Genomic DNA, 25,633 nt, shown 5'->3' on the forward strand with positions numbered 1-25,633 from the left:
AGCTGTAGGTAGGAAGGAGTTTACTGTTCTCTGAGCCTGTCAGTCTGATGTTGAATTAAAAGAGAAAAGAGAATGTGAAGGAAATATAGAAGAAGAATTGAAAACAAGCCAAAAAATGTGATATGAGTCTGACTCCATTTTTAGCACTTAGAAAGTTCAGGTCACACCATGCCAAAAATTGTACAGTAGAGATAAAATAAATCAGGGAAGGATGACAAGGTAGAAAATGTAAGTTTCTGTATGAGTGGGTATGAGCAAAGCTAGGACTGTTTTACTTTGAAAAGCTGTGGTTTGCATGTGAAGATACGGATATCTAAGCAAAGAAGATAATTAACTATGCAGAATTTGTCTGTAGAACAATTGTTTTTGAGAAGAAATCAAATTAGGATCAAACTTTAGGTGGTTATTTACACCTCATTGCTTAAATCTTCAGGTTTGCTCAAAATTTACAAGTTGCCATCTCTTCAGAGAATAGAAACAGATAATAGAGACAATGCATATAGCACTTGCTGGATTTAAGGTTTAGTTGTTTTTTTTTTTAACTATTTTTGTTGTATAGGATATGCCATTTCAAAGGCTCTTCTGAACTGTAGTGACTGCTGTTTCTGTGTAACAAACTGAGTACACAGCAACTGGTGAAGTAAATCCACCTCTTCTGGTCAAACACGTGTATCAAATCCATGTAGGATGCGCAGGAACTTCAAACATAAACAATTTTTGCTAAAACAGTGAAATAAGGACTAGAATGCAGTTCAACAACTACTTAATGACAAACCCAAACAAAACCACACCAAGTGAATGTGGATCATATCAGTAAAGAAACTGAAGTATGATATTTTCTTTTCCTTTAAGCATTATAGTACTTTAAAAGGATCTGCTGTATAACCACTTCAGTAAATAATCTCTTTTTCTAAACTTCATCATTTTCCTTCTTAAAATGGTAGTTATTCAAGTAATTTATCTTACTTTTATATTCAGTAAATAAATATCTGATCTCATGCACATTATAAGTATTTCCCCTTTCCTTGTCAGCTAAGCTTTTATCTTCTTAAGTAATGGTGTTAATTGTTTGAACAGCTTATCAAGGGAAGTGATAAAAAAGCCTGTATTTATCCATGTAAATAGAAATCTGTGTTTTTGTACTGGGATAATAATCCAAATTTTTTACCCCAAATAAATGCATACTATATTTATAATCCAAGTTAGGTGGCTCTCTGGGGAGATATTCATGGCTGCATCTCTTAACATATTGTTGCTAATCTGATGTTACTTTAATGGAAAACTCTGCTTTTTTTTTTTTTTTTTAACACCACCCCAAAAATTCATTCTTGTAGCAAGCCTTTAGGACATATGTATAATAAACACATTTAAGTAATGTTCTTAATTGGAATCATTATGAGAAAAGTCAGGGCTTTTGATTGATAACATATTTTAACAGCCTGCCCCAAGATCCAGTTTTTCAATCTGCAAAACAAACTTTAATAGAATTTGTAACATCATGATGAACAGGAATGCTTTCACTTAGAATTGTCTGCCTAGTGTGTTAAGATTTAAAAGGTGTAGCATTGTACTTGGAAGTGGCTAACTAAAATCCTTAAAAAGTTATCCTTGTAATTACTCGTGGATTGAAAACCAATTTAATTCTAGAAGTTTTGAACTACAAATTTTCTCATGCTGTTTACTTCTAGCCAGTTTCCTAATTAATCCAACCCCTGTGCGTTTTGTAAGTTTATAAATTGTTTAAGAAGTTGCATCAACCCATGGACCACGTTCCAGGTCTTCTGGTGAAGTCTTCTCCTGTTGTTTGTCTTATTCACCTAATTATAGATTCTCAAGAATTCTTGCTTGGGAATCAGAAGATAATGAGCATTGCTTACTGCCCACAGAGTGTAACTCGTCAAGTTTCTGAAATTCTCTCAGCAAGCTTTTTTTCGAAAGCTTCTTTCTAAAACATTGTCAATTCAAGTGTTTGTTTTGCTGTTCTTGTTAACCTGTTGTCTGGTATAGTGGTCAGAAGAACTCTGTGACTTTTCTTATTTTGTATTTTTTGATTTGCAAATTATTTTTAATGTTCTTTTATTTCATTTAGACAGTCTTTTTGAAACAGTTCCATAATTTGAAAGTAGAAAGAGGAAGAACTTTTCTGTTTTCCTGGATACCTATTCAAAAGACTAGGGTTTAGGCTCTTTTCCTAATTTTCAGTTTTAAATCTAAGCTGCCTGTAGAGGTTTGGAGTAAACTAGTCCCTTCTAATCAGCACAAGCTGCCAATTTACAGGTAGTGCTTTTAACAGTACATAACTAATTCATTGTTCAAACCGAGCAAGAGAAAGTGCAAAATATGCAGTAATAAATATCAGATCTTAGAACATTCAAATATGGTAAAAAAGGTACTCTGGAAGTATTAAATAGTATGTACATTTGTGTAAGGCATCTGTAATCTCCTAGTTTTCCGTGCAAGCTGTAAACTGAAATTATTTTTGATAGTATTTTGAGGTTACTTTGTTGCATCCAACTTTGTTGGATAAAAAGATAGGAGGTGCTTCCTCAGGTGTAACCATAACAGATCTTGTGTGTAGAAAATTTTACCAAAGGAAGTGCAAGTGTATAGATACCCATGATGTAGTATCGCTTTCTTTAATCTTATGACAAAAAGTGTTTTTTGAAGAAAACAGCAGTAACAACATAGCACCTTTTTTTCTTTTTTTACCTTTCTCACAGTGGATAATACTTAGGTATGTATTCCACATTAATACCATTAATATAGGGTACTGTTAATATAGGGAATCTGCTAAAACTCACTGCCTCCCAGTTGCCATAGTTACTGTAAGACAATCCATGAGTGTCACTAATCAGTGTGGTTATGCGCCTGTGTGTGATCTGCTGGTGTGAGCCTTCCTTAGGTCCCAGGCCTCCCCACTCCCTCCAGCCTTCAGGTTGCCTAGTGTAACCATAGGGAGCCACGTTGCAGACTGAGAGCACGGTGCAAAACCTGCTGCTGCTGCTCGGAAGCTGAGTCGAGTATGGAAACTGTTTTGCTCCATCAGGGCAGCAGGGTCTCTTAGGTGGTTGCTGGTCTTTTTGCTTAAATTCTGCTTTGGAGAGGAGTGGTGAAAAGACAATGTCTAGTTAAAACAGTGCTTGTATCCTAGTATTAAAACCAGGGAAAATGAGAGGAAATCAAGCTGTGTATCAGTGGGGAAATTTGGAGATTGGCCAAGCAAGCTGAGTTTGTGTTTCCATCATGGCAAGTCAAGTGTGGCATTTATGCAACTGGTAGGCAAAACTGTAGCTTCAGAAAGTTGTACTGCTTCTTAAAGGTAAGATACATGATCACAGAGGAAGAAATAACCAGCCTACTTAAAATGGCAATGTTATAAAATCCCCTTCTATGGTTGGTTTTAGCTCACTGGTCCTTAGCATTTAGGCAAGCTTATAAATTATGGTAATTCATTTAAGTGTTTAGCTTTTACGTTTGTGTCTCCTAATAGTCACATGTATACAATTTATTGTAAAGGGTTTTATTTGTTTAGAAAGAAATAACATACAAACTCATTAAAGCCAAAGTCCAATTTAACAATGACCAGCTTTCTCATTTTTTGAATCCCAGCAGTAGAGGAAGATGACAGTGGGTGACTGCCATGGTACGGTGTTGGAGAAGAGAGAATCCAGTACTATTCCTCTTTTTTTTGATGTTCAGGTGTTGCAAATTTGCTCATTCATTAACAAACACATAAGCTCAAAATGTGCCTGGGGTACCATGTTCTTAATTGACATTGCTTAGATTTATACCACATTATCTAGCCATGCTTTTGAATGTGAAGTATCTTGTGGGTTTTGTCTTTTTCAAACCCTTTTCTTGCAAATTTCAATCAAATTACTCAAAATTTATATGCAGTCTACAAAATGTTGCTGTATTTTTTCTAGAATTGTTGTCTGTTATGCTTGGAGCCTCAATGACATATAGTCTCTTATAAATAATGAATCATATTCCTACAATAATCAAGTCATAGAAAATAATGAGTAATAGCATGTCCAGGTGAGAATTGGAACTTGGTAAGCATTTTGAGTTTGACAGTGGCAGCAGGGAGTAGTTTGCAGTCTCAGCTACTCTTTGAGTACTGCTCCAAGGCCATTTTTGCATTACTTGAAGATTTCACATAAACCGTGTTTCCCTATTTTATGAGAATGTACAACTGCCAGATTCTTTCCTGACACCAGATACGACGTCTGCTGTTTCTTTCCCATTCTTAAGACCTGTTAATGCTGCTATGGAGGATAATCAAACTGATGAATCATATTTTGCTTCTGGCTAAGCTGTGTTAGCTGTTGTGTATTTGCTTATTTTCTTTAGGTCCTTACAAATTGTTTTTTTTGGTATCAAGAAAAAGTTAATTGTTTAACTTCCTTTTTGCGCCCTTTGAATATGAGCACTGTATTTGCCTGGCCTGTCTGATAGGATTTTTTTTCCCTCGTCTCAGATGAGTTCTTAAGATTAGATACAACTGTGACTCAAAGTGCTTTTACTTTCTCTAGTTGCTATGGAGCAAATTTATTTTGACCCAGCTGATTTATCTGAGTACTTGGTCGCCCATGATTTGTCATTCTGGTGTGAGCTTGCACTGTGCTGTAGCTGTTGTTAGCTGACTGATTGCAGCTGCCACTTTGAGTGAAGACAAGGAGAAAAGGCACTGGCTAATTTAAGGGCTTTGGGGTCATCTCTTAACAGCTTTCCCATAACTTAGCAGCAATCCACTACTTTTCTGGACTTATTACTGATGTTCATATTAATTTTTTTATAACTCATGCTATTCCTTCTTTACTTTTTCTATCATTATATTCCAAAGATTTTTTGGTCAGTTTGTCCCCCACTCAATTTTTCATGCTTCTTTTTTTCTTTCTTATGTCTTTACACTTTTAGAGCCAATTGTGTGTTGTCTGGAAACTGGAACTCAAGTTTTTTGATCTTTCACTAAAACTGCAGCTAAACAGTGCTTGTATACACTGTAGTTTTGCCCTGGCTGTATCTGAACAGAGTGAAGAAATTGAAAGGGAGTGAAGTTTGATACCTGTTTTCGTATTTAGTGAGAATAACTTCCCACCGTGTTTGCTAGGTTGTATTATACACTAGGGTGGCAGTAGCAGCTCAGGAGTAGGTGAGAAGAGATCTGGGCAAATAAACCTGCAATAATGTAGGTATCACTGGAATAAGTTTAAAAATTCAGAATCTGGGAGAGGACCGGTATATCTTTTTAGTAGGTTTAATGGCATTTTCTATAGTACAGTCAATATTCTTTATTTATTTGAGAAGCTCTTAAATCTGTTTAATCTCAATGTCCTTTATTATTGCTCACTTGGTATTCTTTCTAAGAAGTACTTAAATTTCAGTATTCCTGGCACAATGAATCTTATTTAAGCTTTTAAAAATGCTGACAATTTCCTTTTGAAGACTTTTATTTCAGCATAAAGTAGTACTGTAATTCATTATGCTGTTTTTGTATTTTTGCAGTATTTTTATAAAATCAAGAAGTTCTTTTCTGCTAGTTTCTGCTTTGCTTTGGAAGAAGTTTCACCACCTTCAGTGAAAACTGTCTCTGAATAAAACAGCTGCTATTTGTCTTTTCTGCATTATTTGTTTGAGGAGTGTAATCTTCATCGTTAATATGGTTCCATTCTGTGCTGTTCCAGTGGTAATAGCTCTATGCATAATAAAACAATGAAAAATATGCAAAGATACTCCTGAGAACTTAATAGGTGCTTATTTTAGCATGCTCTCATAATTAAAGCTTGCTTTTTTTTTCGTTTTTAATTAGAATTAATCCTGAAAAACTTACAGACATCCAAAAGAGGATGCAAGCTTTCTTAGCTCAAGATCAGGACTTAAAAGAGAAAGCTCAAAGGGTAAGTCATCTGCTACACTATAATTCTTGGGGCATGTTAGTTGAATTAGAACTTCTGATTGAATAACTGACCAACTCATACATGCCCTAGAAACAGTGCTTGGAACTGAAAAACCACCAGAGATGATTTGAGCACTCGGAGAATTTCCTGTATTAGGAGAGAAACATAAATTAGAGGGAACCAGAGTCTTCTGAGTGATGCCTTGTGACAGGAGAGGAGGCAACAGGCACAAATTGCTATACAAAAAGCTCAATTTAAATCCAGAAAAAGCCTTTATTGTGCGGGTGGTTCAACACTAGAACAGGCTGCACACCAAGGCTGTGCAGTCTCCAAGTGCTGGTTATTAAAAACTGGGTTCCTTCCTGAGCAGCCTGCCCTGGCTGACCTTGGCTTGAGCACGCACTTGGACTAGATGGTCTCTGAGGTTTCTTCTCAACTTCAACCGCCCTGAGAGTTTATTGGAAAGCTGATGTAGAAAATTTCAAAATAATACTACTAATGAAAAAGCTTACTTAAAAGTAGCAGATCACGCTACTTGACTTAAAAAGTTAGAAATACAAAACCATGTAGGCCTCACATGCCCACCTTGATCAATTTTTATTGTCATATATCCTGAATATATGTGACAATTTGTCCTTTCTCAGGGTAAAATCCAATGCATTGAATAAAGCATTTTAACTTTTGTTTGGGTTTAAATGAGCAGCAAAATAGCCAGGTAGAATGGAGAATTATGCGAATGGGTTTATGAATGAGATTTCTTTATTGTGCTGGTTAATGCTGGGCGACTTTATGGACAGTATGTGAATTTCACCAAGTTTTTATCAGGTTTGGGGAAAACTGGAAGGGAAACTTCAAATGACTAAGTAGGTTCCTTGATGAGAATGAGCTTGGTTGTAAAAGACACTTTCTGTGAAAGGTGGCCTGTGAAACATTTCTGGAAATTGTGCTGCCTCTTGCCATCATTAAACATGTTTGCTGACCTTTCCCTGGTTTTATAATATTTTTAGGTCATGAGCTCTTTGGAATAGAGCTTACTACTTGCTTTATTGAAGCACTGCAATGTGTTGGTTTTCCAAGGCTGGTTGGTTTGTTGTTGTTGTGTGGTTTTTTCCTGGCTTTTTTTGTTGTTGTTGTTGTTGTTGTTGTTGTTGTTGTTGTTTTGTTTGTTTTGTTTTTGAACTGTGTATATCATTAGCCTATGAAGTCTGTAGTTGTATCAAGTCTCTTGAAAACTATACAAAATCAAAAGCTCAAATTGAGACGCAGGGAAACACAGAAGGATAATAGGCAAATCTTTCATGTAATTTTTTCTTATATTTGTAGGTCAAATTAAAAGAGTACAGCCAAAGGCCACATGGTGAGAAATCCAGAAATGCCAAAGCCTGAGAAATATATGATTGCAGAGATTCTGTATTTGTGTTAATAACTTTTTATTTGTATGAGCCAGTGTGGGGATTAGTAACACTTGAAGGTATACTAGTAAACTTGAGTAGTAGGGTGAAATGAAAACAGGATTGTGAAAGCTTAGAGAAACCAAGAATTTCAACCTTTCTGTTGAACTGGGACATAAAATGAGTCAAAGTTGACATATTTAAAACACTTGAGATTCATCTCACCTAGCTGCAGATATCCTCTGTCAGTTAGTCTGCCTGAACTTTCATTTATAGGTGATAGGGCGGAATAAGCACTTCTACAAATGCCTCCTGACACAGATACCTTGAAAACCCTTTGGGATGGATGGATGAATGGTGGTTTCTTTGTGCTGCAGAGGTAGGCTGTGTGATGTGACCTAGCTTGGATGCCTGCAGTAGGGACGCTTAGTGAGTCAGAGGAATGTCGTTCTTACTTTCCTAAACAAGGAGATTTAAATCAAAGTGCCTGGGGAACTCAGTGGGAGCTTTGTGAATAAAATTTCCAAGGCAATGTTCCAAGGGAATGCTTTTGAAAACTATTTTTGGCTTTCAGGTATTCCAGGTTTTTGTAGTGCATGAAGTGTTGCTTGTAGCAATGTGGAATGTCAGCGTAAGCGGCATCCTGGCGCTGCACAGGCCAGAGGCACTGGTGAGGTGTCACGATCACCTCCAGCTGCCACGGGAAGTTGCAGTTTCACCAATTTATGTCAGAAGTGACAGAGCAGCTGGCTGGGGGAGGATGAGAGTAGGAGGAATCCAGCATCGTCTTACTTGGAATGAAAACATTAACAAACCTCTGTTTCCGGCTTTGGCTTTTTAAGATCTCTTAAAAGGGAGAGAAGGATCATTCTGAATTGAGCAGAAGAAAGTAATGATAAAGTTTCAAAATAGGCCAAGAATAAATTCAAACATGGGCTGTCTGTGTTACAGATAAAAACTTAAATTTGTTTTGAAAAATTCTAATTGCCGTATAATTACCATTTCAAGCTATTTTTGTTGCAGTTTTAAATTTATTGATAGAAGAGCAGTGTTGTTGCAGGCAAGCTGTAAATACATTCAGTTTTTGTAAAACTTGAAGTACGGACAAGTGGTTTATCATGGAAGTGTCCCTCCTTAATAAAGTTTAACTACAAATGTTCAGACGTACGATGCAAACATGCCAAGTAGTCTTACCATGTCAGTGTAAATAAAGCATTAAAATTAATGCAAATGAAATCCTGACCTTGGATCCTTATCTGAAGTGCTGAATTTCTCGGAGGCATGGGTGTTATGTTGTCTAGCCTATCTGTTGCAAGCTACCAAGTTCTTGACATTTGTAGTGTAAGAAACAAATAAATTCCGTACCTGAATGGATGAGATAGCAATGAAACAGCACAGCTATGCACAGAAGTCCAGATAGGATGGCAGTCTACCATCGTGTGTTGAGGGCATGAGGTCTAAGTTATTGTGTCCTCTTAAGCTTGTTGATTTACTTTGAGGTACTTTTACTTTGTTTGAAAATAGAAAGTTCTCGATTGCTAATTGCTTCAACAAACTTCATGGTTCGTTTGGTAGGACATGGTTCCCTTGCTATTACTTGGAAAGACAGTTTGAATCAGACTGGGGCTCCTTTGAAACCTTTGCAGTTCTTCTCATGGACTGATGCTGCCTTTTGGCATTTCTTGTAATTTTAATATTTAATATGTCAGTTCAGCCAGTTCTGGAAAACAGTTTAAAAAAAGAATCTTCTTTTTCTTGCTAATTCAAATGTTACTGTGGCACTGAAGTGATGTCTGTCCATTGAATTCTTCATCACGCCCAGAGGGATGTGCAGGATGTTACAGCCTGAGATTCCAGTCACACCCTGTTAGTTTTGAATTTTGTCAAAACAGCACATCAGCTGAATTGTGTGCATTTTAGTACTTAAAACAGTTATCCAAGAAATAGATAAATAAATCAAAATTTAAAGGTAGTAAATTCATAGAGCGTGATACTTTTTCCTTATGTATTTCTGGTACTTGTACAATAATCTCCAGTGGTTTTGGGGGCCTGTAGCTACTACTGCAGTAGAACTGTAATATGTTTATGATGCCCAACCATAACCATATTTTCCATAGAAATTAATGCATATAATATTTTTTGCAATGTTCAGTCATTTAAAAAAACCTTGAAAGTTAAATCAAACAGCAGATATGGCAGAGGACAACAGCAGTTGATAGCAGGGAAAAAGTTCAGACTGACTAAACTTGTTCTCTCTCAGATGCAGTGTGTGTGCAGACTAATGAAGTCTTAGGAGAACTGAATAAAATCCAACTGAGATGACAGAATTTTAGACGGAAGTTGAAGACACTGAAATCAAATAAAAAAATCAAAGTAAATAGCGTGATTTCTCTTCTTGTAAAGTAGAACAAGTCTTCTATGCAATTGTTCGGTGTTTCATTCTTAGTCGTTGTAGGGCTTGATAAGCATGCAAAAGGTGTGTTCTTTCTGCCCTTTATAGTTTGTTAATTTCTAGACCATGTGCACCAAATATATACTAGTAAAGTAAGTGGATGGCTTTATAAGTTATCCAACAGACATAATGAGATTTAAACCCTGTAGCAAGTAGTGACTCATGTAGGTCTTCATACCTGCAAATCTGATTCACAGGAAGGATACTTCTTTTTTAACCTGCTTTTTTCCATCTGTCACTGCAGAGAAAAAAGAGGCTTTCATTGATTTTTGTCACTTGCTAGACAACAATAGATAATTAAGATCTGTCAAATCTGAAGCCTTTTCCTAAACATTCTAATTACCTTTGTTAAAGGATTAATAATTTAATGGGAGCAAAGAAGTGTTTTATTCTACATCTCAATCTTGGTAGAAGCTGAATGAATTGAGCTCACATTTTCAACAGCTAAAATTAATTGAAAGACATAGTCAGGAAGGAAGCTTTACCCAAAAAACCCTTAGCATTAGGAAAAACAAGCAAATGAAAATTTACTTTTATAGTGAAGTAATGGGCAGCTTGAAAAGTATATCTCTTAGCTCTACATACCTTACAATTAATAGTTTTTATTTCAGTTTACTGAGGAGAAAAGAATGAGTTTATAACATTGCTTAATTTACTGTCTTACCTTTCATTTCACCTTTGGAAGTGTTTTTTCTCTTACAAGTATTTAAAGAATTCCTGTAAGACATCAATGCTCCTGGCTGTTGGGTCTTTGCTCCTCTATCTGAGGTTAACAAGAAATAGGTGGTTTTTTTTAAATTCCACATGAATTATTAATACAGTAGTTTTCTCCAACAGATGCCTGTACATAGCAGAAGAAGGATGTGATTATAGGATGCTTGAATGTAACTCTGTGAGCATAACTTGCTGTTGTTACTAGTGTTTGATGGTTTAAGCCTCATGGTAGGAGTTTTGGCACGTGTTAGAAATTAGGTTATGAACAACAGAAACCCAAGGATCTTTTCTGATACTTGAAATATTCCAGTATTTATGCTGCTGCTGCTGGGTAGAACTAGACTATGTAAAAGAAGCATGAGAAGAATAAGAATCTTTCGTTTTGGGAAGGATGGCAGGAAAATGCAACACAAGATTAAGTTATTCTCTTATGTAGTGCTTCCAGTTTTTTTTGAGAAAGTCTCTGATTAACTGATATTTCAACCTTGAACTGGTCTTAGTAGATGTTGTGTAGTGAATTTGTCTTGGTCAGCTGACTTGCATTCGTTGTCTTTGTGCATGTGATGAGCTGATGGTAAATGTAAGGTAATATGACTCATCTTAGACCACAGTGAAAGACAGCTATATTGAGTTGAATAACTTTCTGCTTGTGGCTAAGATTAAGTCAGGACACCTCAGGTTGATAGCAACAAAGTCTGTTCTAAGTTCCACATAATTCAGGTATCAGAATAGCATAACAACATTCATAAAAGCTAGGAGAAAAAAATCAAATCAAATCAGTGATGTTTCCTTCTGACTAATCTGTCTTATTTTCTTTCTAGGAAAATATAACATGACACACTGTTGGGAAATTTAGCCAATTCAGCCTATGTGAATGTAATGGAGTATTTAAGTACTTGAAGTTGCTTCACTTCCGTAGTAGCGATAAATTTTGTCTGATGGGTATTTTGAAAAGAATTTCAGTCTGCAATCAGTGTTAGACTACCTAATAGTGAAATTCTATTTCGTGTTTATGTTGTTTCTTGTGTTGGTAATTGAATGGTGTCTTTTTTTGTTGAATACTTTTATTTTTCTTTCAGTGTTTTGTATCCTACTTGCGTTCAGTGTACTTAATGAAGAACAAGGATGTATTCGATGTTTTCAAATTGCCTCTAGCAGAATATGCCCTGTAAGTATGGTCAACATAAAATATGAAAGCTGTATAGTGAGAAGTTTTACAGTCTTTAAATAGCTCTTGTGATTGTGTTAACACACAGAATTGGACAGTCTTCTAGTGTATTTAGTTTTGTATTCATGCTGAGCTTTTGCATATTTTCAAGGGCATTCTAAATGGAAATTATGTGTAAAGACAATATATTGCCGTACAGAGAAATAACTTAGAGCAAAAGTTACATTTGCTATATACACTGGAAGACATAACTTCTGAAGTAAAAGGATAGAGAATAATGTTTTGGTGGTTTTTTTCCCCCCTAGACTTGTCCTTCGGCCTCATAGCGAAATATCAACCTGTAAAGTGTATTGTTTAACAAGAAATCGGAGTATCTAAAGATGATGTATTGCAGTCTAATTTTGAGTGTGGTTGGGACATTCCTCCTTGGCCATAAATTACTTTTCAGAAGATTCAGTGCATTTGGTAAAGATGAAACATCTGCACTAGACTGTATAGTGTCTATTTGGCTGTCTATTTTTGTACATATATGTGAATCATTCTACATTTTGTATGGGAGGGAAATTAATTTTGACAGGGTGACTTTACGGATGACAGCCCCTTGAAATTGTTTTAAGATGTGAAGTTTTTGAAATCTCGTGGGGCATCAGGTAGTCATAAGGGAACAGGAAGGTGTTCAAAGGTACATAGTAAATTGATTTGATATGTGTGGAATTTCAGACAGAGAAAGCTAACTTGTTAGCACATGGCATAATGAACTAAAATGGGACAAATTACTAGATTCTGGAACACCTGGTCTTCCTGTGCTGTGCTGCCATTAACATGATTATGTTTTTTAAGATACATAAGCCTATTATAAAAGATGCTTTTTAACTTCATGGACTGAGACATTTTGAAAAAGGAGAACTAGCATAAGCTCAAAAATTTTTGCTCCATGCAATGCCTGCCCCTTCTCCTGTGTTGTTTGTCAGCGTTTTTAAAATCTGTTGTAGGTCTTACTGTGCTATGAATGTAAGGAATAGCAGCAGAGGATTGGGGCTGAGAGGGATAATCACACAAATGCAACCAGTGTAAGAAACCAACTAGCAGGTGGTGGTAATGCTAAATTTTCAGAACCCCACTGCCTCTTTCTGGATTTCAGCATGGTGTGCCATCTAATATCTATAGTCAGAGTAGTCTACAGTTCTGTTCTTCTCAGGTCTTCTCAGGTGTGCCAGGATTTGGACCTTCCTCAAAATAATTCCAAGTCCCAGGTTTGGAAAGCTACTAATGTCATTCCTGTAATAAAATGCAAGAAACCAGTCAGTTGTTTGGGGAGAGTAGGAGAGGTTTAGTCAAGGCTGTGAAATATGTGGCAGTATAATCAAAAGTCAGAGGGTAATAAATCTGGGAGATAATTTGGAGATTCTGTTCTAGTTTGTTGGCCCTCTTCTTCCCCTCTCTCCAGACTGCTAGTCTACCTAAATACACCCTGCAGATCCCTAGCTTTCAATTCAGTGCACAGCCACTGATACATGGATCAGTTATCTTCCTTTGTATGAATGTTCCTCAAAGTCTGGTATGTTTGAATTTTGCATTGAGAAGTGACCTTGGTTTACATTCTGCACACAAACTTACGGCAAAACCTGAAATGAGAATCCTTTCTTCCCTTTACCTTCTGTGTGCATTTTCTGAAAAGTACTTTAGTCTTTCTGTGGAGATTTACTGCTGGCTTGGTAGATGTTAGTCCACTAAAAATCCTGCAGAAAAAATAGGCTGCTTAATGCCCCTGTCAGGTTTGCATTCCAGGCTGTTGCCCACATTCCCTATTGCTCTGCTGCTTGGCATGTCTGTGCACTGAGATTCTCTTAAACTCTATGGACTGAGTCTGCAGAAAAGCAAGTCTTTTTCATTGTAATGTGTTATATAAGATTATGTATATATATATTATATATATAAAACAAAAAATATAAAAAATATGTGTGCATGTCTATATGAGCATATAGACACATAAACACATACCTATTTTAGTAATTGATCGCCTTTAAGCCATGGTACATTACTGTTCTCTCCAGTATCCTCATTATAAATTGCTATCAAGAATAATTTGCTGGAGGAAGACTTGTGTAGGCCTTGTGTTAACATAGGCAGCCTTTAAGTCTGATGAAGGAGAAAATAAAAAGAGAAATTTGTCTTTTAATTGCAAAGGACAGCTTTGGAAACATAAGAAAATGTAAACAAACAACAGGGTGAAAAGGAATAATTACTTAGTCTGGTCTCCTAGAGAGGAGGCAGTGTTTTGAAATATTTTCCTTCTCAGGCACTTTATTTCGCTAACTGTTGCAGTGGGGATCCTGCAACATGCATATATCAAACCAGGAGTCCCGTGGAAAGGAAATATATATGGACAGACAGATTCTTGCTAGATGTTTCAGAGATGTTTATTTCTCCAGCCGCATGGCCGAGGCTCTGCCGAGGAACTGTTCAATCACGGGACCAAGGGTCCTTCTGCCCGCGCAGGGAACACAAACCAACCCATGGGAACGAGGCTGAGCAGGGATAGGGAAACCCCGTGTCTGTGCCCTCAGGGCCCCTCTCCCAGGGCTACACGGCGGGGGAGGGACCCCAACAGCTAACTGCTAACGCATATATGCGCTCTGTTCTCCAGGGGCAGATCTTAACAGGTGAGCGTGCTGGGTAGGCAAGTTAGTCACAGTTCCAAGGGGCTGCCAAGGAAGGTAATTTCCTCTGTGACTGTCGTCATGTCTTTCAGGAGAAATGCAGCATATTTTTCTGTTTCTACCTCTATTGGTACACAGAGAATAAATAAAACAAGTTGAAGCCAAATTATTGGGAAAATGTCTGATACACATACCTTAGTATCCAGATAGTTTTGCTTGCAGATCAGTATGAAAAAGCAGTAGGTAGCTGCAGGTGCTGTCAGGACTGAAATGGGTGGTAGCAGAAGACATGATCCATCTGTCCACATCTGTCTGTCCTTTCACTATCCAGGGAAGGCACCCACTACACCCTCATCCCCGTGCCTGGCCTGACCCTTACTGCATGGTCAGGGCAGGAGGTTCATTTGTTACCGTGCTCTGGCTGCTGTGAGTGAGTGCAGGGCTGTCTGTTTTGTCCTCAGGCTGTGCCCATTGCAGGCTTTCCACGTCTTGTCATCCCTTTGTTGGTTCTTGGCTCTCCTTCTTGCTGTCCTTATACTTACTTTTCTACATGCCAATCTCCTAACTAAAAAGATGGCTCCTAATTACTTTTCCCCTGTTGTTTCCAGTCTTCATGCACCTGTAACAAGACTTAAAATTTCTCATGCTGTTACCTGGTTAATCTCAGCCTTGTATGTTATTGCTCCTACAGACCCCAGCATTCCCTCCAGTCACCTCCAGAGTTTGGGTGTTTCTCACTGAACTCCCCCTCAGCCACCTGGAGATCCACCTGCCCCTTCCTGAGCTTCTGTAACTACTTCTGTAAACTTTTGCCACACAGCTTTCTGAATAAGCTGCAGTCTCCTCTTTCAAAGTCCAGGGTCATTATTCTCTTAGTCATCATCCTCATTTCTTCTAGGATCTTGAGCTATCTTTTCTCATTCTGCAGCCAAGCTGGCTATTGACCTTCATTCACTTTAGAAGTGAATGTACTTGCATATGCGTGAGTAGCAGTTGCAGTAGAGTGCCTATCAGAGTTGGCTAAGCCAGCTAACTTGGAGAAAGGGTTTTAAATGCACTCTAGAAAACCTTGTTGCTTGTGCTCTGCTATATTGCCCTCTGAGCAGGTGTCAGGGTGGCTCAGGTACCAAGGGGCCACCAGGGTTTGGAACTGCAGTGTGGAGCTTCCTTTTCCTTTTGTAAGGAAGACCACATCTTGGTCTTCTAAATTATTAGACTGCGACCATGATGTCGTCTTTGTTCTCCTTCTCTTTGCTTCTCAATAGCTTGGCCCTCATTATTGTTAATAGGAGTACCAGGCATTTGAGCTCCTTAATGTAGAGGAATAAAGCTGGCTGGTAAATAGCACAGCAAAAGCAATTTCTCTGTTCATTTTGGTTATTAATCAGACCATCTGGAAAGCCTGTTAGTTCGGATTTGTGTCATTTCAGTTGATGTGAGTTCTCCTGTTTTCAAACGGTTGCTCATACTGTCTTCTGAAAACATTTTAAATGTTAAATGTGGATGTAGCATATATTGCAAGGCAAGTAATACATATTTGTTTTCTTGAAATAGCTTCTGGGAGTATTTAACCTTTTTCAACCTATTTTAAATCTTTGTCTGAACCTGTTCTACAGTAAAAATAATCTCTGTGCTGTGTTTTTATGTGTTCAAATCATTCTGAAGAAGTTCACTGAAGGAATATGTCTATATTTAGTAAATGTAGTAAGTTAATGTGGGGCTGAATCAGTAACTTGTGTAAAATTGTCGTGCAGCAGTACGGCAGATGTGACCTCAGATTCTTTACAGCTGGCTCATATCTTAAAAGGGACTAGAAATCTTTTAGGAGCAGATAAGGAGCATTTGTCACACTTAAAAATGTGAAGATTTTACTGTTCTTATATTTGTTTTTTGCAAGGGTAGATTTTGCTTCGAGTGTCTAAGATTTGATCTTTCTAAAGAGTTGAGAGATGTCCAGCTTTTCTCTCATTCAAGTAGAGGCAAAGTAAAGCAACCATGTTAATGTAAACACAGTCAAGGCCTTGTATAAGTGCAATTAATAAACCTTAGAGGAGGCAGTATTTTAAGCCTGTTACACCGTTCATTTAAATGCATTAAAAAATGTTTATTAATGTTTGATCTTCATTATTCACTAGAAATAAAAGTGATATTCTCCTTAAAGCCATACAGTGTTATTTCTTTCCAGTTTTACTCTTTTAACGTATTTACTGAAAGTCCTTGTGAACTTGTTACTAAATTAAGAAAGGTACTTGAGTATTGTAGGTCATTTGTTTAGTTACTCTGTGCATTCCCTGATCAGTGTTAGGGAATGCTGATGTCTGGCCACCTTGGTTTCAGTTGAGGAGTAGAACTGTCAGCTGTACTTTGACTTATAGTAGCAGAGTACTCCCTTGGTTTCAGTATTGCCTTTAGAAGCTGATTTCAAATGTCTTTCTAGAAGAGCTTGCTCTTAAGAAGTCACTGCATTCACCAAAACATGAAACAGGATTATTTGGTTTGTCAGCTGAATTTATGTAGCCATTTAAAGGTTACCATAGTCTGAGGACTACATTGTAGTGTTAGTGTGTTTTTAGTGTTGTCTGTTAGGGTTTATGAAATCTCACTAAATAACTTACCTGCTTTTTGTCTTTATCAGAAAATCCTGCACATTTCTTGTTCCGGATGAGTGTCTGAAATGGTAGCACTAAAATAAAAACATAGCTGTAACTTCAGTCATAGTAGGATTGTGGTCTGAGTGGCATCTAATGAATTATTGAAAACTAATTATACCCTTTCTAGTTTATGAAATCTGGTTCATACATTGAGTTGTTTCAGGATGACTGAACTATAGATTTTGCGAATGATTAAGAGATAGTTTCTGAAGGAATTGTCAAATCTTAAAATATGGGGAAGCTTTTAGCAGTAGTAGAATGTCCCGATTGTTTGTCCCAGATTTTTCTCCATTTGGAATATACTATGAAAAAGAGGCAATAATGAGCCAAAATGCTGACATTTGTTTGAGAATTTATGTAACTAAAAGTATTGGGGGATTGTTCGCACACACTTTGGCTAAGCTTGTCTACTATTATTGTCTTACCGAATAAATTTGACCTTCTCTCTCCCTTATGTCTGAATTCTTTTGGTTCAAAAGTATTTTGAATTCTGATAGCACTGGTTTTTTTGGTAGGCTTGTTAAACAGTGTAGAAAAATCTGCCAAGACTGACTGACAAATAATTTTATTCAATTATTAAAGTAAGACATCAGTGCAGTACAGCAGTCTGGAAAGTGGAATTTAATATTTGAATGAAAAAAAAATCTGTGGTGTAGTCTTGTCCACATCATGGGCTGCTCCTTCTCTCTGTTTTGTAACTTTTGCTGAACAGAGATTAGTTTTTCACCTTGTCCAACTTTTCTCTGCATGTGTGTTTCTGATCTTTGATGCTAGCTCTGGAGGCGTAGAAGAAAAGGTCTGATAAAATCAGAGTTTTCAACCCTGTATACCTTGTGTGTGTCTGCTTGAGAAAGAGAAGTGAACACTTGATTGTGTAGTTGCCATACATTATTGCTGCTTGCAGTGCTTTGTCAACACTTGACAGCAATACTTTATGTAGAATAATGTGAAATCTGGACAAGCAAAAAAGCGTTTCTCTTGCAAAGGATTGGATTTTTGCAACTTCGATCCCCTTGCTGAAGAGATTGAATGCAGCAATCTCTTGATGTGTGTTTTACTGTGCCTGGTGTTAAGGCTCAGTTCCAGGTTTGAATGGCTTCCAGCTGCCGCAGTGAAACGTTACATCTGCTGTTTGGTTATTTCCATTACAGCTAGTCAATAGGCCAAACTTGAACACATCATTTCATTGCAAAGGTAATTAGTGTTTGCTGTCAAACAGTAAAACAAGTTTAAGATTGCTAGTTGCTCCAATTTCAGTTCCCAACGGTGTTGAGTTATCCTCTCAGCAATGCACTGTCAGTAAATGTGCAAAATACACTGGATAAGAACTTCCTTTGATCCTTTTTCATAAAATTCTGTTTTCTTTGTTACTGCTGTTAGTTGCACGTGGAACAGTGCTGAATTATCAGAAACACTAAACCAAAATTTTTACATTAAAAATAAACTTTATTTGTTGGAAGATTTATTCTTTATCTAACAGTGTGGATTGCTTTTTGGGGTTGTGTCTGCTTTTCAGTGTTTTAACCTGTGGCTGGTACCAAAAGTGCCCTGTTTAACCACAGGTGTGGTTACATTTGGGGCTTTTTTGTTTGTTATTTAAGCAGGGTACTCCTTTTGACTACCCTGTCCCACTGGCTACTATTAAAAGTTCAAGGGTCTCCAGGACCTACAGTGCACTCTTGCTGCTCTGCAGTATCTTTGGGTGCTTCATGGACTGTTTATAATGACATTTCTGCCAGGTAGTATGGATTAGATATTTCTCCTGTGCTATAACTCAGGTTCCTCTCAGAGGCTGTGTAGTGAAAAGAAGAAATAATGCTATCTACTTGAACATCATTGAGAGGAGAGGTGGTGTATAGCTGTGCATGTTCTGAATTGAAAGAGGCTTGTCTTTTACAGGTGTGGGTGCCTGTGTATATTTGTAGCCAATGTAGTTGGTTATATCCTTTATTCCTTTGTTAAGTGTATGTACAAGCACCAAGTACTGTGTTCAGTTCTGTATCATGGGTTCTCTGTGTCTTCCTTGCACCAGTACCAGTGTCACCTCACATTTTTTATTCACCTAATGAGAAGGCTCATGAACTCTGGAAGCGTTGCTTTTTTTTTAAATTTGGATTTGTCAGAGTGGGGTGTAATAACGATGGACAGTGACAAAGTTTACTGAAGTCAAATGGGCTGTTGGAGTCAAGGTATCTGTTCCCACACAGTGCTCTCCAGTATTGTTGCTGGACAGGATTTCTTGCTCTTTCTGCAATTTTTGTCCCTTCATGTAATGCTTATGAGTATAACTTTGAATTTTCATGAATAACTGGGTAAAACAATAGTTACTGGCTCTGTTAGTTACATATGCCATGGAGGTAAAGCCTTGATGTAGAAAGGTAGGAGCAGGTGAAATTGACTTGAAGGGAGAAATGTCTTTCCCTAGCTTTTTCTGCGGTTAGTCATTCATCCATACCATGTTTGTTTTCCTGATCTCTCAGTCACTGTAAAGTCAGGGGGGGATAGTGCTCCAGGTGTGCTTCCAGTAGTGAAGGACATCTGACAGATCAGTGTTATCTCAGTTCTTGACATTAAATCCATGTATTTTCAATACCAGATTACATTGGTGTTTTTTCCACGTGTTTTATTGTGAATCACAGATAACTAATTGGCTCTTATCTACAATTTATCAGCTTCTAAGTTTGTTTTCCTTCCTGGGAAGCTTGTAATTGAGAGTTCTCAGTTATTTCATTTTCCTTCCTCTTCCAGTGTTCACATGTATTTTTCATGCTAGATTTTTCTAAATGTGTTGATCAAAATGTATCAATATGAATTGTCATAATTGAAACTGAATCACTTGAGCCATCAAGGAGGGCTTCTAATTCAGCCAAATGTTGTGTATCTCCCTTTTAAATTAATTTATTTGTTTAATTCCATGCTTTAGATCTCTTGGTCTTGCAATGGCACCTCGTGTGAGATTTCTTCAAAGAGTTCGGAAACAGCTGGAGGCAGCCAATGGGACAGACCACTTGGAGGAGACAGAGCAAAATGAAAATACCCTCACCTTGGTAAACGAGGAAACAGTGGAGAAGTGTGGAACTAATCTCAGTGGAAAAACATCTGTTAACAGAACAAAGGAAAAGCAGAGAAGAAAAGAAACGGAGGAATGTTCTGCTTCCAGTGGAAGTGCTGAGGAGAGTGGTGAGTCTGAGGATGAATTGAAAGAGCTGTCTGAGGAGGAGGAGGAAAAAGAAGTTCATGTACCTAGCAGGGTACCAAATTCGGACTCCATGCAGTTCTTTGAAGATGATGATGACGATGATGATGACAACGATACTGAAGGTCTGGATTTGCTGACAGTGAAACAACGGGATGTTTTTGGTGTGGAAGCTAAAGCCAATCCAGCACCGGTAAGTGCGCTTTATAGTAAGGCTCATGAATCTTAATCATTTTTTATTGGACTTGCTCCAAGGAAGGAGGAGAAGAAAAGAGGAAATTCTGCTCTTAGCAGAATACTCGCTTGAAGTTGGATGCGTTGTGCATATATATCAGGTGTCATAAATACTCCCAAAAGATAAGTGGTGTGACTTAGCTTTTATCATTTTATGCAGTTAGCATAAAGTACTTTTACTTGCAAAATGAATATCCTTGTACTTGCTTTAATTTATGAATAATGTGACTTGAAAACCTGGGAAATTTTGACAGTTTTAATTCTTATCACTTCCTAATTTGCTTGTACCTCTCTAAATAGCTGCCACTTTCAGTAATAATTTTGATGCTGAACCGTGGTTTATAGCACTGGGAACCAAATTGCAATACACGATGAGCCACTTCCCGACAGAAATCACAGCAGAATGATCTTTACAAGAATGTAACCTTCAAGCAATGACTTTAGATTTCTACAGGACCAGTTTTACTAAAAATTGAGCCAGTATCAAACAGAGAGAGGAAGTGCAAGTTTCTTGTAAAGCATGGTTATAATGGTTTATTGAAAGTATTCATGTAAATCTTTCATTTCCTTGGCAAGTAGCTTTATAACTTGGATTTCTTTGTCCTTGGCATTCTGAGAAATATTTATTTCTTTTAATCTTTAGATACAGTGTTACAGTAAGGGTGGTTTTGTTTTTTTTAAAATTTTTTTGTAATTTCTGTAAAGCAGATTTGGTATGTGCATATTGTGATTTTTAAATTTTTTTTTGGTATATCCTTTGCTATCCAGCAACTGTATTTCTGTGGTAAAAAGATACAAGTGAAATAGCCATCTGGTTTGGCAAGGTGTTTTTCTGAATTTAGATGCATTCAAGGGAAACCTCCTGTTAAGCAAAGTATTTATTTTTCCAACTGGTATTTAAAATCTTTCTTTTTCTGGGCTGTTACTTAACAGCACAGGGCACTTACCATGACCTTGCAGCGAGTCAGCCCACTAGATGCATTAATAAGCAGCATCTTTCCTTTAGTATGTAGTGAAGTGTGTGAACTAGTTTTATCAGCTATGATTGTCAAAGATGAGCAGTTGCATAGTAATCTGACTGCTGCGTGCACTCTCTGCTCTGCTGTGAGGAGGCTGACACAAGTTGCAGTCTCATCTGAGAACTGTGGAAACAGAGTTAACTTCCTGTTCCTGTTACTCTACGCCTGAGTGGTTCTGCCCAGGCATGGCCACTGCCTGGCAGTTGCTTATATTGATTAATAAATTTCAGGTTTGTGTGGAAAAGAATTTTGTGTTTTAAAAACAAAGTGGAGTAAAAGATCTGTGCCTTGTTTAAAGAATGATCATCTCATGGCTTTCTTATTGCTTCCCCAATTTTGCATGCTGAAATACACAGACAATTTCATGCTGTTTTTAATATGTTGGAAAGTTTTGTTCAGGAGGTGGTAAAAGGTGAAAGTTTGAGGTGAAAGAATGAACAGGAGAAATTTTGTTAAAAGTATGAGTGATTTAGAAAGTAATTTGTAACCACACTGGGTAACTTTTAAGAGTTTTCCAGCATTAAACATTTATTCGTTAGTTTATGTTCAGGCAACTCAGATGTTATTTTCTGTGATACCATGTGGATTAACTGCAGTAAGGGTTAGTAGTTCATGTTTGGTGTGCAAGTGTGGAAGACCTTGTATCACCTAAAAGCTCATCTATATGGGCACATAATAACAAAATATTTAGTTACTCTTTTGAGCAGCTGAGAACAAAAATAATGTAAAGTTTGAAGATCTGTATCATTAAGAACTTAAATTATATTTAAATAAACTCCTACAAAAATGCCAGTGGTAGTGAAATAAGTGGTTTTTAGTAAGTAAAAATGCAGAGCGTACTCTGTTTAACTTGGTCAATGCATACAGTAGTGTGGGGTTTATTACCATATTATACTGTGGAAATTACAGACAAATTGTGGAATACTTTAAATATAAGGATTCTATTTTTAGTAAGAATAAGAGAATAAAGGTTTCTATCACTAACCATATTAACTTTTAAAGTTTTGTTATAGAAATGCAACATAGTAGAAATCACACAAAAAGACTTGGGCATAGTGCATTTTTTATTTCATGTATCTCAGCACCTCATTTTCTGGATGTTAAGACAAAATTGATAATGTGCAACAGTTTTTATATTTTTTCCCATTTCTTTATTTTCTGGATAGAAGTTCTGAAGTGATTATTATTGCATTAAGATGGATCACTTCATATTTAAAGAATTAGTATTCTGGGGTGTGAGAAGCACTGAGCAGTGTGAATGCGGTTTTCCTGTTGCTGTGTGTTGCAGTGTCCTTCTAGGGAGGACTCAGGAACCAGTTCACTGCATTTCTAGGATGAGGCAGTGCATTGATTAATAGTATGAAAGGCTGCATCAGTTAGGAGAGTTTTTTAAAAAATCTGTTCTGCGTGCTCAATAAGGTAGGAGTCCTTTGCAAACACTGGTATGTGGTCATCTAATTGGGGGTTTATGAATATGCCCACAAAGATTGAATTTAGTTTGCATTTATGCTTTTAATATGTGTAATTGATTTTGAAATTTCACTATTCTTGCTTTAGGCTTCTTGTTGACAGCAAAGCAGTCCTGCTGTAATTACTGAGCTTCAGGAAATTTTTTGTAAATGGCAACATTGAGTTCAGTTTCAGTCTTTGAATTGCTGTTGTTAGAGGCACCATTGCTTCCTCATCTCTGTCTCTACCCTAGTCCCTCCAATGGAAGAAGGAGCAAGGGGAGGTGTTAGGCTGACTCTTAGTATCCTCTGTGATGTTGTAGTGCCCTGACCTTTGATTACAGGTGGAGTTGGCTCATCCATCTTTGTACCAAGGGAAAGGAACTGGTAAAAAAGAGTAGGGTTTATTTACACTGATGATGAACTAGAAGGGCATTTGCAGGATTTTCGTAGAACAGTTTTTGATAAATGTACATGGTACCCAGCCTAAGAGTGGAAGAGGTTATGGTGTGAAGTATGACACATCTAGTGTTAATCCTTCTAACAGTGTGACTTGTGGCTCAGTTTCACTCTTTCCCTTTCTTGGTGTGTCCCTTGGCTACATTTGTACTCTGTCATTTTGTGACAACACATATGAAAGAAAAATTCGTTCTCTGCATTGCTGTATAAAAGGAGAAACCTTGGATAAGGTGAAAGACCTTGGCAGATATTGCAATTTTGTTGAGCTTCCTAGCTCATTTTTTTAAGAGGTAGTCACTGGCTGTTCTATTTTTGAATTTTACTTCGATATGTCAGGATTTTTAGCTGGTGGTATAACTCATGGGACTTATTTAGATAAGTACAGTGTTCTTACGCATAAAAAGAAGGTCAGCTATATGCATAGAGCCATTAGCAGATAGGCAGTATTTAGCTGTTGTGTTAACATTATGGAAATTACTCTTTTAAAGTGCATTTAACAGTATTAGCAGTATTGATGTTGCAAAGACTATAAGTACTCCCTGGTTACAAACTTTGTTTCTAATGCTAATTTTATGAAATTGCCTTTTGCATTTGGCAATTCAAAGGCTATACTTGTTCAACTTCTATCATTATTTATTTTAAGAACTAAGATTAAACCTATAATATTTTTTCTTGGTTTTGTTTATACTTTAATTTTAGTCAACTTGTCAAACATATCACATACTGTCAGACTTCTCCTCTGCTCTTGAATTTTCTGTTTTAGCATGGTAAATACTACGTTACTGAGTTCTTAGGATTGCTCTGGCTTCCTCCCTGCTCCCCCATCCCTTGTTTTATGGACTCCTAAAACTTCTCAAGTATATTCAACAATCACTGCTTGGAACACTACAACAAGCAAAAGCATACAGGGGGCTGCCTTGAATAGTACTTGCAGATTGCTTGGAGTTAATCTGGACTCTTGAAGAGCCTGCTGTTTGAATATTGTGACTATGGAAGGAAATTATTTTATATGCCGTGATTCTGTCTGAGCTACCTGGCTTGCCTTAAAATCCATTATTATTACATACAATGACATTTTCTTTACTTCTCAAACACATAAAATAAACACTGTAAACTGACACGTTATGACCTGGATATGTACATACTGATAAAAGCAGGAAAGAAGAGACAAAGGTATATCTCCATAACTACCGATGATACACGAGTCTAAACCAAGGAGCAGAGAGGGATAGCTCTTTGTAATGTGGGCATTGCACATTACATAGATCAAGGAAATGTCATTTAATATGCACCAAAATGAGGACATAGTCCCCTGGAATTTTCTTCTGTGATGTTGAGAAGAAAGCCTGTTGCAATCCAGAGAAATCGAAATTAATTTTCAGAGATGTGATCTATCTAGATTGCTTCTCTTACATTGTCTTTTTTTTCTGAATGGGATTTCTTTCCTTCTGTTACATGTTGTGAGAGAGCTTTTCACCACTCTTATGTTTATATACTGCTTTTTTTGGTGTGAAACATCTTCTTGTTCTTCTCGCCACCTCTTACTAGCTATTATTCTGATGCTTTCATATTGATGTATTTTAAACAGTTGACTTTGTCTCCTTGAAGCTTTTCAGGGGACAGCAAGATAAAAAATACCCAAAGGATGGAAGAAGCCAGCAAGCTGCCTGGCTCAGGTAGTGGCATTTCCCTTAGGGGTAGCCTGCTTTGCTCCTGCCGTAGCAGTGTGTTGTGTCCAAGAGAAGAAAGCTGCTCCGGGCAGCCCGCTGGCTCTAAAGAGAGCATTATTCCTTGGAGATATGTTGCAAAGCTATTAGTCTGGCAGAGAAAATAGAGAAGTTATGTATTTGTAAGTTAAATAAAAGTCAATACTGTGATGCATTACGTACCATAAAATCTCCTTCCTAAAGAATGTAAGTGCTTTAGGTGCTCAGCCCAGTAAGAGAGTGCTTATGTATTTCTAGTTGAATTACAGCAAGCAATGATTTATATGAAGAGCGAAATATTTGCATACAAGTGAACTAGGCTTACATTTGGATGTTAGCTAAAGTGCTTCAAGATTCCAGTGTTACAAAAAATTATCAGCCATGAATGGAGATGAAACCTGCTGGCAGTACCTCAAGCCTCTTTATGCAGAACAGCCACCACAGAACACATTCTACAAAGTGAATGGAAAATTTTAAAGAAATCCCATTTTCTTTCAATGCAATTTCAATAACTTCAATACACCTAAAACTCATTTTTTAAGGATGCTTATGATGTCCATTTTTACGTTCTATGTAGTTTTTAAAAGTCTTGTTATTCAGGAGTGCTTCTGTGAGCTACAAAAAGGACAGACCAA

The 25,633-nt window shown here is 37.2% G+C and overlaps 1 protein-coding gene across 1 annotated transcript in view; it reads left to right on the plus strand.

The window, feature by feature from the left end:
* The window catches only part of DDX10 (DEAD-box helicase 10), a 161,587-nt gene that overhangs the window by 27,267 nt on the left and 108,687 nt on the right, over positions 1 to 25,633 (plus strand). The window contains exons 11-13 of the mRNA XM_042023859.1: positions 5,813 to 5,900; positions 11,537 to 11,625; positions 19,860 to 20,325. Of these exons, the coding sequence (XP_041879793.1) occupies positions 5,813 to 5,900; positions 11,537 to 11,625; positions 19,860 to 20,325 (643 nt within the window). The remainder of the gene's footprint in view (positions 1 to 5,812; positions 5,901 to 11,536; positions 11,626 to 19,859; positions 20,326 to 25,633) is intronic.

The sequence above is a fragment of the Corvus kubaryi genome, unplaced genomic scaffold (assembly GCF_017639235.1).
Source record: "Corvus kubaryi isolate FWS band 111438036 unplaced genomic scaffold, C.kubaryi_AGA036_p1.0 37256, whole genome shotgun sequence".
Lineage (NCBI taxonomy): Eukaryota > Metazoa > Chordata > Aves > Passeriformes > Corvidae > Corvus > Corvus kubaryi.